General features: G+C 41.5%; 1 protein-coding gene across 1 annotated transcript in view; it reads left to right on the forward strand.

Moving 5' to 3' along the window:
* Positions 1-4,442, forward strand: part of LOC115156757 (solute carrier family 25 member 36-A) — a 28,582-nt gene extending 24,140 nt beyond the window's left edge. The window contains exons 5-7 of the mRNA XM_029704418.1: positions 2,671-2,737; positions 3,103-3,395; positions 3,834-4,442. Coding sequence (XP_029560278.1) covers positions 2,671-2,737; positions 3,103-3,395; positions 3,834-4,027 — 554 coding nt within the window. The 3' untranslated portion in view covers positions 4,028-4,442. The remainder of the gene's footprint in view (positions 1-2,670; positions 2,738-3,102; positions 3,396-3,833) is intronic.
* Positions 4,443-12,853: the final 8,411 nt, after the last annotated feature.

The raw sequence follows: 12,853 nt of genomic DNA on the forward strand, positions 1-12,853 counted from the left end.
TGATGTCTTCACTATTATTCTACAATGTAGAAAATAGTAAAAGTAAAGAAAAACCCTTGAATGAGTAGGTGTGTCAACTTTTGACTGGTACTGTATATACTCAGTGCATTCGGAAAGTATTCAGACCCCTCGACTTTATCCACATTTTGATACGTTACACAGCCTTATTCTAAAATCGCAAAAAAAAAAAAAAACATCTCAATACACACTACCCCATAATGACAAAGCGAGGAAAAAAAATACAAATATTTTTGCACATGTATTAACAATAAACAAATACCTTATTTATATAAGTATTCAGACCCTTTTGTATGACTCTCAATTGAGCTCAGGTGCATCCTGTTTCCATTGATTATCCTTGATGTTAATACAACTTGATTGAAGTCAATCTGTGGTAAATTGAATGGACATGATTTGGAAAGGCACACACCTGTCTATATAAAGGTCCCACAGTTGACGGTGCATGTCAGAGCAAAAACCAAGCCATGAGATTGAAGGAATTGTCCGTAGAGCTCCAAGACAGGATTGTGTCAAGTCACAGATCTGGGGAAGGGTACCAAGACGTTTCTGCAGCATTGAAGGTCCCCAAGAACACATTGTCCTCCATCATTCTTAAATGGAAGAAGTTTGGAACCACCAAGACTCTTCCAAGAGCTGGCCGCTCGGTCAAACCGAGCATTCCGGGAAGAAGGGCCTCCGGGAGGTGACCAAGAACCCAATTGTCACTCTGACAGAGCTCCAGAATTCCTTTGTGGAGATAGTTGTCCTTCTGGAAGGTTCTCCCATCTATGCAGCACTCCACCAATCAGGCCTTTACGGTAGAGTGGCCAGATGGAAGCCACTCCTCAGTAAAAGGCACATGACAGCCCGCTTGAAGTTTGCCAAAAGTCACCTAAAAGACTCAGACAATTAGAAACAAGATTCTCTGGTTTGATGAAATCAAGATATAATTTCTTTCAGCGGTAGGGACTGGGAGACTAGTGAAGATCGAGGGAAATATGAACGGAGCAAAGTACAGAGAGATCCTTGACGAAAACCTGCTCAGGACCTCAGACTGGGGTGAAGGTTCACCTTCCAACAGGACAACGACCCTAAGCACACAGCCAAGACAACGCAGGAGTGGCTTCGGGACAAGTTTCTGAATGTCCCTGAGTGGCCCAGCCAGAGCCTAGACTTGAACCCGATTTGAACATGTCTGGAGAGACCTTAAAACAGATGTGCGGTGACGCTTCCCATCCAACCTGACAGAGCTTGAGAGAATCTGCAGAAAACAATTGGATAAACTCCCCAAATACAGGTGTGCCAAGCTTGTTGTGTCACACTCGAGACTGTAATCGCTGCCAAAGGTGCTTCAACAAAGTACTGAGTAAAGGGTCTGAATACTTATGAAAATGTGATATTTTATTAGCAAAAATGTCTAAACCTGTTTTTGCTTTGTTATTGTGTGTGGAGAAAAAAAATGTATTCCATTTTAGAATAAGGCTGTAACAAAATGTGGGGAAAAGTCGAGGGGTCTAAATTCTTTCCCGAATGCACTGTGTGTGTGTATATACACGCACGCCTAGTTCCCCTTGGAAATACCACTTGACCTCCTCTACTCAGAGATATTCAGTTATTCCTCTTAGGTCCTCTTGAATAATTCATGAAAGCCAGACTCCATTTTGTTTCCTCATGGTCCGTGGCAACCAATGAGGCCTTCAGCTGAGGCTCCCACCATGACGACACAGCACAGTTACTTGTTATTTATATGTAGGGGCTGAGCTCTCCCCATCTGGATGTTAGCTACTAATGTTTACATTCAATTTACAAAATTCATTGACTCATTTATATGGTAGTCCTTTATCAGGCACTCTTAACCAGAGTGAATAATAATATAAATAATTGAGGAGGCAGAACAATGGAATAGCACTATTCTATTTCTATAGTGCCTGTTCTGTACATGAGATTCAGGCCCACCTTGTTTAGAAATAATTAAGAATAGTATTTATGATTTAATTACAGCCAAATCTTAGATGTATTTATTACAACTTCTAGATATGATAATGAAGAATGTTAGATACTTTGACGAGGCTACATCTTTAAGCTGAGTTTTTGCCCGTGCTGTAATACAATCTTGATGAGGAATCCTGTGAGGACAAACAGTCTGCCTTTAATCAAATGTAATGAAGTTCATTTTTATATCATCTCTGGCCTGATTCCGGAATACCAGCGATAAGGAAAGGTTTTACGAGATTGTCAATATGTAAAAAACAGCTCATAAACGCAGCTTAAAGATGTCAACAATGCTTTTACACACAGTGGCCAGTTGAGAAGGAAAGTAACTTCATGTAGAATTCACCGGGGTTGTATTTCACAAATGCAGGATCGATAGATTGGCCAGCACTCAGTTCTAACTCATACCTTTTCTAGTTCATAAAGCCAGCTGAAGTTTTTAATGTCATTTGGTTGGGTTACTGCGAGTATTGAGTCGGTAATATCATTCCCGATATTCAAGTTTTTCTTTCTTTATCATCCAGGAAATAGAGGAAATGTTGTTAGCTGGCCAACTCCTTGGTGGTGCTTTGTGAAATACCCCTCCCCCGTAGGCCAGTATATATCTTTGTCCTTGGATAGGCTGTCTTTTACACTGTGTCACTCTCCCCATCTGAACCTCTGAACTCTTCTTCCCAGGGTTCACTGCTATCACTGCAACCAATCCCATCTGGCTGATAAAGACCCGGTTGCAACTGGATGCCAGGTAACCACTTAGCAGGGAGTCTGAATCTAGGCCGTCAGCCGATTTTTTATTTATTTTTTTTTAAGTTAGTTTTTCCCCTTAGCTTATGTTATTCCCCAGCTGTTTCATATTTTACTGGTTCTCTAACTATGTTATGGGTTGTCATGCTTATTTGACTAGTTTCATATTGCATTGACTCATGGTACTAGGGGACAGGGTGTTATTCTGAGTAGTACTGCATATACTTTATTGGACTTTGCAAATCCCTTTTCAATTATTACTTGCCAAATGTTTCCTGTTTGCTGTATGATCAAATATCCTTTTGCATACCTTTTTTGTCATGTAAAACTATTAATTTACTCACCCTCTACATGTTTTTACCACAGGAACCGTGGCGAGCGGCGCATGAATGCGTTCGAGTGCATGCGGCGGGTCTACCAGACGGAGGGCTGGCGGGGCTTCTACCGCGGTATGTCTGCCTCGTACGCCGGCATCTCCGAGACTGTCATCCACTTTGTCATCTACGAGAGCATCAAGCGCAAGCTGATGGAGTCCAAGGCCCAGGCCAGCATGGATCAGGACGAGGATGAGTCGGTGAAAGACGCCTCAGACTTTGTGGGTATGATGCTGGCAGCCGCCACGTCCAAGACCTGCGCCACCTCCATCGCCTACCCCCACGGTATGCACCTACACCGTCAATTTCTACTTATTATGTGACCGCAAAGAATAAATCAAAAGAAAAGACATGATCAGAATACATTCAATCTTAATTTATCTTTGCTTCTGTTTTATTAGTGACAAAAAATTGACTAGTCTACAAAATGGTCCCTTTTGGTTTGAATTATTGAAACACGATATATCATCCATATTGTTATCAGACGATAATAACCAAAAAAGTTCAAGCGAATCATGGTTATTAATACGTCATTTGGTTGTTGCTCTCATCTCATGGGGAGGAAAATGTTTTTTTTCTTCTTGTTCCATATTAGTATTGGTAACATTCCCCATGTTGAAGAAAATATTGTCTATCGTATCCGTCCGGAATTTCCAAACTGTTGTGTCCATGTTCTAAATTAGTCCCCTCTTCTCTACCCCCCTCTTGCCTCTTCCTTTGTAGAGGTGATCCGCACCCGGCTACGAGAGGAGGGCAGCAAGTACCGCTCCTTCTTCCAGACATTGCTGACAGTACCTAAGGAGGAGGGCTACCGCGCCCTGTACCGCGGTCTCACCACCCATCTGGTCCGCCAAATCCCCAACACCGCTATAATGATGTCCACCTACGAGATGGTGGTCTACCTGCTCCAACGCTAGCCCCCCCTCCCTTCCTGTCTGGAGAGGAAGTAGGAAGTGACTGACTTGGTTGGAGATGTCTAAGATGGAGACCAAAGGAAAACCGATACTGACCAGAACCAAGAAGAAAGAAGAGCTCCCCCACTAATTCCCCGCCAACAACCCCAACCCCCTCCTACGCCTACAGGCCACCCCACAAGGGGGTACTATGGTGTGGGATGGGGTGGGAGGAAAGGATGGGGTGGGAGGAAGAGAGAGGGACGGAGAGAGACCGTTGGGTCAGTCCTTTACAGAGCCTGTCAAATAGTCTCTGAAAGAAAGATGGAAATCATTTTGTGGCCTTAAAAGAGTTTAGTCTGTCTCTCTGTAGAATGAAACCAATCTGCTTTAGCCTGTATCGGAGATGACAATCTGAAAGGGGAATGCAAGAAAAAAATCGATTAAAAAACAGGTGTCATAACAACACTATGAACATTATAGAAAATGTTTATTGCAAAATGTTCCACCAGTAGTTCTATTTGATTAGATTAGCACTTTTTCCCTAGGATTTAGCATATATGCCAGGGATGGGCAACTGGCGGCCTGCTTTTTGAAGGCCCTTGGATCAACTTCCCCGAACTCAGTCGGGGTCTCAACTTACTGTTGCAAGTTAGAATAGCAGAATACACGAGGTGCAATTTCGAAATTTGGTTGTGCATCAGCAGTTCCTCTTATGTCAGTCACTGACAGTCAATTAGCCTATCCATGTCAGCGAAAATGTTTTTGATTAGTAAGTTAGTCGAGCGGCTGGTGGGCCCACATTGATTTTGTTACATGCTGACCACACTGCTCGCGTTGCAAAATAAACTTACACATACATGTTATTCAATCATTGCACCCACACTGCTTGCGCGCGCCAACGAGCATCTGCGTTGCCAATTGCTAAAATAGAAGTCAGTTCTATTTGTGACGCTCAACGCGGTGCAAGTTCTGCCTCTCCCATCTCCTCATTAGTTTATAGAAGCAGATACCCACGTGCCATCTCCTCATTGGTTATACCCACGTGGGTGATTGAAAGATGAACTGAGGTCGGTCGGTCGGTCGGTCGTGGCAATACTATGAAAGTTAGATGCCAATTGCTATATAAAGTCCAAAGAAGGAAAAGTCCTGGAAGGAAGAAAGATGACTAGAAACGATTCGGTTGACCATTTTATGTGTGGGTTAATTGTGCATTTCAGGTAAAATAACAACTCAACATTTATCTCCCAGGACAAATTAGCTAGCAACAGCAAGCTGGCTAAATAGGACAAATTAGCTAGCAACTGCAAGCTAGCTAGCTAAATTGCCATACATTTTTAATGCTTTTTGACCTGTCCCCAAATTAATATAATTGGTTGAGTTTGTTTTGTTATTTCAACCTGCGTGTCCTGATCGCGTTTGGTGTGGGTGGACAAAATCAATTTGCGCACGAGGGCGCACTCGCACGTCCGGTCATGGTGTAAGTTTCACTCAGATAACATTTCTCTACACACTATGGCAAAATGTGTAGAATTACAGGAAATTAGCTGTAAAACAGCTCATTTTCCTCTCCGCCACATGGCAAAATGATTAGAATGGCATGAAATAGTTTATAAAGTTGCACAAAAATGAACTCTAAAACTTAGTCTCTCCGCTGTCAAGAGGGGGACTGCTAAAATGTTTTGCTTGCAAGGTGATGGATGTGGGTATGCAGACCCGCGAGCAACTGCAGCCTATCCAACTTTTTTGTGTAGCTCCCACCCCCATAAAAGTTGTCCATCCCTGATGTAAGCTAATGTTTGAAACAAGCTGTGCATGCTTTGTTTCAGCAACTTGAACCCAAGCTTGGTGTTTAAGGAATGTCAAACAAACATTGGCGAGGGAAGTTGTTTTTAAAGGACAATTTTTCGTTTTTACAACCATCTCTAAATGGCATGCTATAGAAGGATCCAGACACTTTTTTTGGCGACTTCACTTGTTTTTGAAAAACTTACCCCCAGCCAGTGTCACTTCCTCAACGTCGTTGTGCAATATGGGGGCTCTGAAGAAACATGAACAAATGCTCCAAAAACACCCAAATACGTAATTTTCATTCCAAACTTTATCTGCAATGTTATATTCCTCTTTGCGCGACTCGAGCTGCTTCCCCTATCCAGCTGTTCCATTCTTTGGTAACCTGCTGCTAGAATGGACGGACAAGTATTGCTTGAGTCACAATAAAATGGAATATAACGTTATAGATAATGTTCGGAATGACAATTTCATGTGTACAACATCTAAAGACTTGCGTCACTATAATGAGAGCATTTCCATTTCTAAAATGACGTATTTGGGTGTTTATGGAGCATTTTGTTCATGTTTTCTCAGAGCCCCCATACTGCACAATATGGATGAGGAAGTGACTCACTGGTTGGCCTACGTTTCTCAAAAACAAGTGAAATCGCACAAAAAGTGTCTGTATCCTTCTATAACATGCCATTGTAAAAACAAAATATATATATATATATATATATATATATATAGAGAGAGATAGATTTGGTTGTAAAAAAAAAGATTTAGGCACCGTTTCTTTATTTTGAACTTGCACAATCATTTCCCCCTCCCAGATCATTTAAGATCACTCGCTAGCTATATGATAAGAGAATAGCAAACAAACATTTCATGTACTGCAATGAGTTTGGCTTCAAGCATTCCCCTGAAGGCCAGAGTTTCCCCTTATAGTCTTATTGGCTGACCATTATTTCAGTGTTTTTGTATAATGGTATTGTTTCTCTGATGCTAGTCGTTGGGAGGAACGTAGTTGTCTCTTGTAAGTGCACAAGATCTCTATGACCTAGATAGGGTGCGAGTCTTTCCAACAGGTACCAACACTTAGCTGGTTAGAGATCTGTCTACCGGTGTGACGCCGCTACTTGAAGATAATTTGTTAAGTGTTGGAAGTCAGGAAGTGTCAATGTAATTTCATCATCTCTCCCAACCTTTGTGCGAGATTTGGATGGTGACTGTGTGTCGATGTGCATTGGACTCCGTGTTTGAGTGTGTTCGTGTGTGTGTGTGTGTGTGTGTGTGTGTGTGTGTGTGTGAGGTGAACGCGAACTGCCCTGATATCTACTCCAGAGGTAGTGAGTCCACTAAAAGTTAATCATGTAGATCACTGAGGTTGGGAGCGAGGCAAAGCAGTGAGCCACACCAGCTGCTACAGCGTAGCCCTTCCCTACCAGTGGCTTCCAACTGAAGTTTTATGCACTTTTTTTTGTGGCCTTTTGGGGTTTGTGCTTAACATTTTCTTGTGTGGACATTTTAATCTTGTATCATCAGAATAGTATTACTGTATATGCAAAAACGGTGTTTTGCTCAGCAGTTCCCATTGCAGATACTGTACAGTTCAGAGTACTTCATCTTGTGAAGGATATTCATGTGTATATAATACATATGCATATCAACTATTGTGTGTTTTGCTTAGGTCCTTGTATTATTATACTGTAGTTTGTAGTTGCAAATGATTTGTTTGACTGCATTTGTGTACAATTGTAAGATGTTTGAACCTGTTGCAACATGGTGTATTGACATTTATATTTTTCTTTTGTTCAAGTTTTATATTATACAATGTGTATTTCATTTTACATCATGCATGCCTTGGTGCTGAAAGATAGTCCTTGATTTTATGTCATAAAAGTATTATATTTTTCAGAAATATATATATTAGAATTTTTTGGGGTGTAAATTCCCCTCAATCTGATTTTTACATTTCAATTTGCTCTCCAGCCATCTTCTAGTGATAGTGTCCTGTATATCTAACTGTGTAGGCTACTGCATCCTATCTAGTCGTTGTTCCAAATTCTCAATCTGGCATTCAGTAGGGAAAAAAACAGTGTGATGGAGCTTTAATATAAATGAATATTATATTAATGTCAGTGTCAATATTATGACAAGATTATGTTTTGGCGTTCAAGTCACCCTGAACTATTTTAAACTGATTCGGGCTCGAGACTTTTCGACAGTGCAGAGGCTACATTCGATTATGCTGCGCATCGTTTAGATGGTTGTAAATATCCTTCTGTACATTGAAGTTTTGACTCGAAGCCTCTGTCTATGATAGTTGCTCATTTTGTCAGGCCAATTTCAAGTCTTTTCCTATCCACTGGCATACTGTATATAACAACTGTACTGTGAATATACTGGAGTCCTTTTCCCACAGACTATAGCCTAGCTGTTTTTGTTACTATCATTGCCCTGACAGTCATACTGTGACTTGAATAACTAGTATACAGTACATACCTGTGATGTATTTTGTAGTGGAGCGTAGACTTGCATATAAGGTGATCTTGTTAGACTTTAGTGACTGCCCCGTGCTGCTATCTAAGAGATGGGGCTCAATGCCACTACGCTTCCACTCCACTCAAGACGGCTCTGTTGTATTGAAAACAAAACACGCTACACAGACCAGCAGGTCTGCAGTTTCATGACTTTTCCCCACATAGTCTTGGGTTAGTAGGTTGGCAATACCTCAACCATGTCACTAAAGACTAATCCATTTAACACTGTGGATGCCATCCTGGTGGTTCTCATATGGCTTCTCTATTGGCAAAACGGGAGTGTATACACATTTTATACAGCCAAGGTACAGTTTACACAGTAGTTTGGAAAAGTAGGCATACCTTTTTTTTTAATGGTTCGGTACTGGAGAACTAGTAACTCAAGAATCTACTTCTCAGCTCTCTATCAATGTTATTTCGTAGTCAATAGGGGTCCAGGTTGACATCATGCTGCCCAATTTATATCTGGGCTAGAGAGATATGCTTACTCATTCATGTCCATGTTTTTTTTTAACACGACTCAATACTTCAAGGAGAAATGCGATTACTATATGTAAACATTTCAGTGAACAGATGTTTTTTGGGGATGTTGTTTTGTTGATTGTTTTTCCTCTTAAATCAGCCAGTACCCCTCCTCCTATTTGTTTAGTTTATGCTGGTGAAATTAATGTGGCCTATTCTTTGCCATCTATGTATCATCATACCTTCTTTTTGTACAAAAGTCAATAAAAACCAGATTGCAACTCCCATTGCTTGCTTGCTTAATTTTTTCTTATGGCCTAGAAGCACAGGAAAGAAAGGCCATGTTTGTTCTGAAAAATGGACTGGATTTTCTTGAAGGCTGGAGACTATTTTATTCTGAGCCTGTTTTACACTGTTCTACTCCATTTTACCACAAGGTGTCGGCAAAGCCAATGTGACTACTGTACAGTGTACAAAACATTAGGAACACCTTCCTAATATTGAGTTGCACCCCTTTTTGCCCTTAGAACAGCCTCAAATCATCATGGCATGGACTCTACAAGGTGGCGAAAGCATTCCACAGGGATGCTGACCCATGTTGACTTAAATGCTTCCCACAGTTGTGTCAAGTTGGCTGGATGTCCTTTGGGTGGTGGACCATTTTTGATACACATGGGAAACTGTTGAGTGTGAATAACCCAGCAGCGTTGCAGTTCTTGACACACTCAAACCAGTGCGCCTGGCACCTACTATCATACCACGTTCAAAGGCACTTAAATCTTTTGTCTTGCCCATTCCCCCAATGAATGGCACGCATACACAATCCATTTCTCAAGGCTTAAATATCCTTCTTTAACCTGTTCTCCCTTTTATCTACACGGATTGAAGAGGATTTAACAGGTAACATCAATAAGGGATCATAGCATTCACCTGATCAGGCTGTCATGGAAAGAGCAGGTGTTCCTAATGTTTTGTACACTGTAAATCCCACTGAACTATATAGGCTTCAGTGGTGCTCTCTTTTGCCATAACTCGATGCAAAGAGGATGTACGTTTCCAACCCGAGCGATGGGCAGTCAGGTCATCCAAACAACCATGGAAGAGGTTCTGAAGATCTATTAATTAATCAATCATAGATCTTTGTCTCCCTACTTTTCAAAACAATATAAAGACACAGATTTCCTTTGTTTGGTCTCTGCCAGACCTATTTTAAGCGCTTGCCATCAAGTGACAAGTCAATTAGGTGGACCTTGAAGCACTTTAAAGAAAAGTGTAGCCAACAACAAATCTGAGAAATTACATTCAGTAATTTCCTTGCAAACTCATGGGTTGAATATATAGGTAACCTTATAATACACATTTGACAATTAGAGGCTCTAACGTGGATGCTTTTCACCTATCTTACCTGACAAGGTAGGTTAATAGAAAGTGATTCCATAGCCTTTGTCATTGGAGTAGATGGTATGTGGAAATTGTATTGTTTAAAATCCATCACAAATATTGAGTAGCCTACATATTTAACATACAAAAAAACATCTACAGCCAGATTGCATAATTAAAGGGAAACTTCAAAATGTTTCAACTTCATATCTCCAGCATCACCCCAACATCAACATATGTGAAAATGGCACATTTCTATGCTTTGTAGTAAAAAATATAATAATTGTCTACTAATTGTTCGATGATGTCATTGGAAGCACATATCTCTATCTTTTTTACTACAAAACATAGAAATGTGCCATTTTCACATATGTTGGGGTGGTGCTGGAGATGATGAAAATTAAGTTGAAAAATGTTGACATTTCCCTGTAAGCAAGAAGGCTTGAGGGGGTGTGGTATATTTAAGCAATAAGACATGAGGGGATATGGTATATGGCCAATATACCAGGGCTAAGTGCTGTTCTTAACCACGACGCAACGTGGAATGCCTGGACACAGCCCTTAGCCGTGGTATATTGGCCATATATGACAAAACCCCTGAGGTGCCTTATTGCTATTATAAACTGGTTACCAATGTAATTAGAGCAGTAAAAATAAATGTTTTGTCATACCCGTGATATACGGTCTGATATACCACAGCTGTCAGCCAATCAGCATTCAGGGCTCGAGCCACCCAGTTTATAATGGCCATTATTGGCTGAAAGCTGTGGTATATCAGACCGTATCTAGACCGTTCTAATTACGTTGGTAACCAGTTTATAATAGAAGTACGGCACCTCTGGGGTTTGTGGTATATGACCAATATACCATGGCTAAGGGCTGTATCCAGGTACTCCGCGTTGCATCATGCATAATAACAGCCATTAGCTGTAGTATATTGGCCATATATCACACCCCCTCTGGCATCATTGCTTAAATATACCATACTAAGGGCTGTATCCCCAGGCACTCTGATTTGCGTTATGCCTAAATACAGCCCGTAGCCCTGTTTATTGGCCATATACCACAAACCACCAAAGTGCCTTAGCGGTCCTGTGTGGCTCAGTTGGAAGAGCATGGTGTTGGCAATGCCAGGGTTGTGGGTTCGATTCCCATGGGGGACCAGTATGGGGAAAAAACTGTATGAAATGTGTTCACTACTGTAAGTTGCTCTGGTTAAGAGTGTCTGCTAAATGACTGAAATGTAAATTTGCTATTTTAAACTGGTTACCAAGACAAACAATTTACAAGTATTACCAGCTATACTGTCTATGAGAGAGTATGATTGAGCTGAACCGCGGTGTACTGGTCTATCCCGTGACTGAATGGGCAAAGTGTAGTGATGGGAAACTGAGGCTTTCCAAAGGCTTCGCTGCTTGCACCAAATTGTCCCGAAAAAGGTCCATAACTCGGAGCTTCATTATCTGTTCACAATGCACATTAGCGACATCTGCTGGTTAGCAATAAATAGAAGTTTGTGGTTATCAGAGACGTTTTTTTTTCTCCACTGCTTTCATAAAAATTATGTGGAGCAATGGTTATTCGTTGGCTTTAGTAGCCTACAATCAGTTGGATTGGTCCATGCTAGTCTAGGACCTCCACATCTGGCTTCTTTACCTGTGGGATCGTCTGAGACCAGCCACCCAGACAGCTGATGAAACTGAAGATTATTTCTGTCAGTAATAAAGTCCTTTTGTGGGGGAAAACGAATTCTGATTGGCTGGGCCTGGCTCCCCAGTGAGTGGGCCTATGCCCTCCCAGGCCCACCCATAGTTGCGCCCCAGTCATGTGAAATCCGTAGATTAGGGCCTAATTAATTTATTTCAACTGACTGATTTCCTTATATGAACTGTAACAGTAAAATCGTTTAAATTGTTGCATGTTGTGTTTCTATATTTGTATGTACGGTGTCCAGTGGAGGTCGGTGTTTGAACGCAGTTTGGAATCGAAGAAAGCACCCGAACCACCGCGAAACCTGGATCTGGTATTTTTGCAACGCTCGGTTTGAAAAAGCACGTGATCAAATGAAGCTTTGGACGTCATTGATTATGTACTTCATCTGCACACTGCTTCAAAGCATGCCTCGGAGGTCCGGTGTCACTACAAAAGCGTTGAGGAGCGCCCATCTCAAATCGAATAGTAATCTACCCTCGGTCATGTTGTCAACAAGGCAGCATATGGTGCATCGTCCAGAAACATACATCACGTTCCCAAATATGTTTGAATTAAAATTTCATTGGGAAGGCAGATAAAGTACTTTTGCATGAGAAAACAAAGAATCATACTCTTTACTCCATGTGCTAGATTACGTCACTTTTGTTTTGAACCGACTTCGCCGTGGGCTTTGAACCAACACCTTCCCCACGCTCGGTAGGCAGCCCAGATCCAAAACGAATGTAATCAACTTTCCCCCAATGCAAAACTTGCCCAGACAAGAATAAATGAATCCTCTCATTGAATGGATATTGACGTCCATTCAAATCTCACCGATTGTGGTCTTTTCTCAAATGTATCCTTCTCGCGTCCTCTCTCCTCGCCTCCTTCTCAAAACCCATTGGAGGAGAAGGTCAAAGGGGCGGGACCTCTGGCTTTCTCATCCAATTGGTTTTGAGGAGGCGACCAGCGAGGACGCCAGGAAATTAAAATTGAGAAT

Source organism: Salmo trutta, chromosome 21 (genome assembly GCF_901001165.1).
Source record: "Salmo trutta chromosome 21, fSalTru1.1, whole genome shotgun sequence".
Taxonomy (NCBI): Eukaryota; Metazoa; Chordata; class Actinopteri; order Salmoniformes; family Salmonidae; genus Salmo; species Salmo trutta.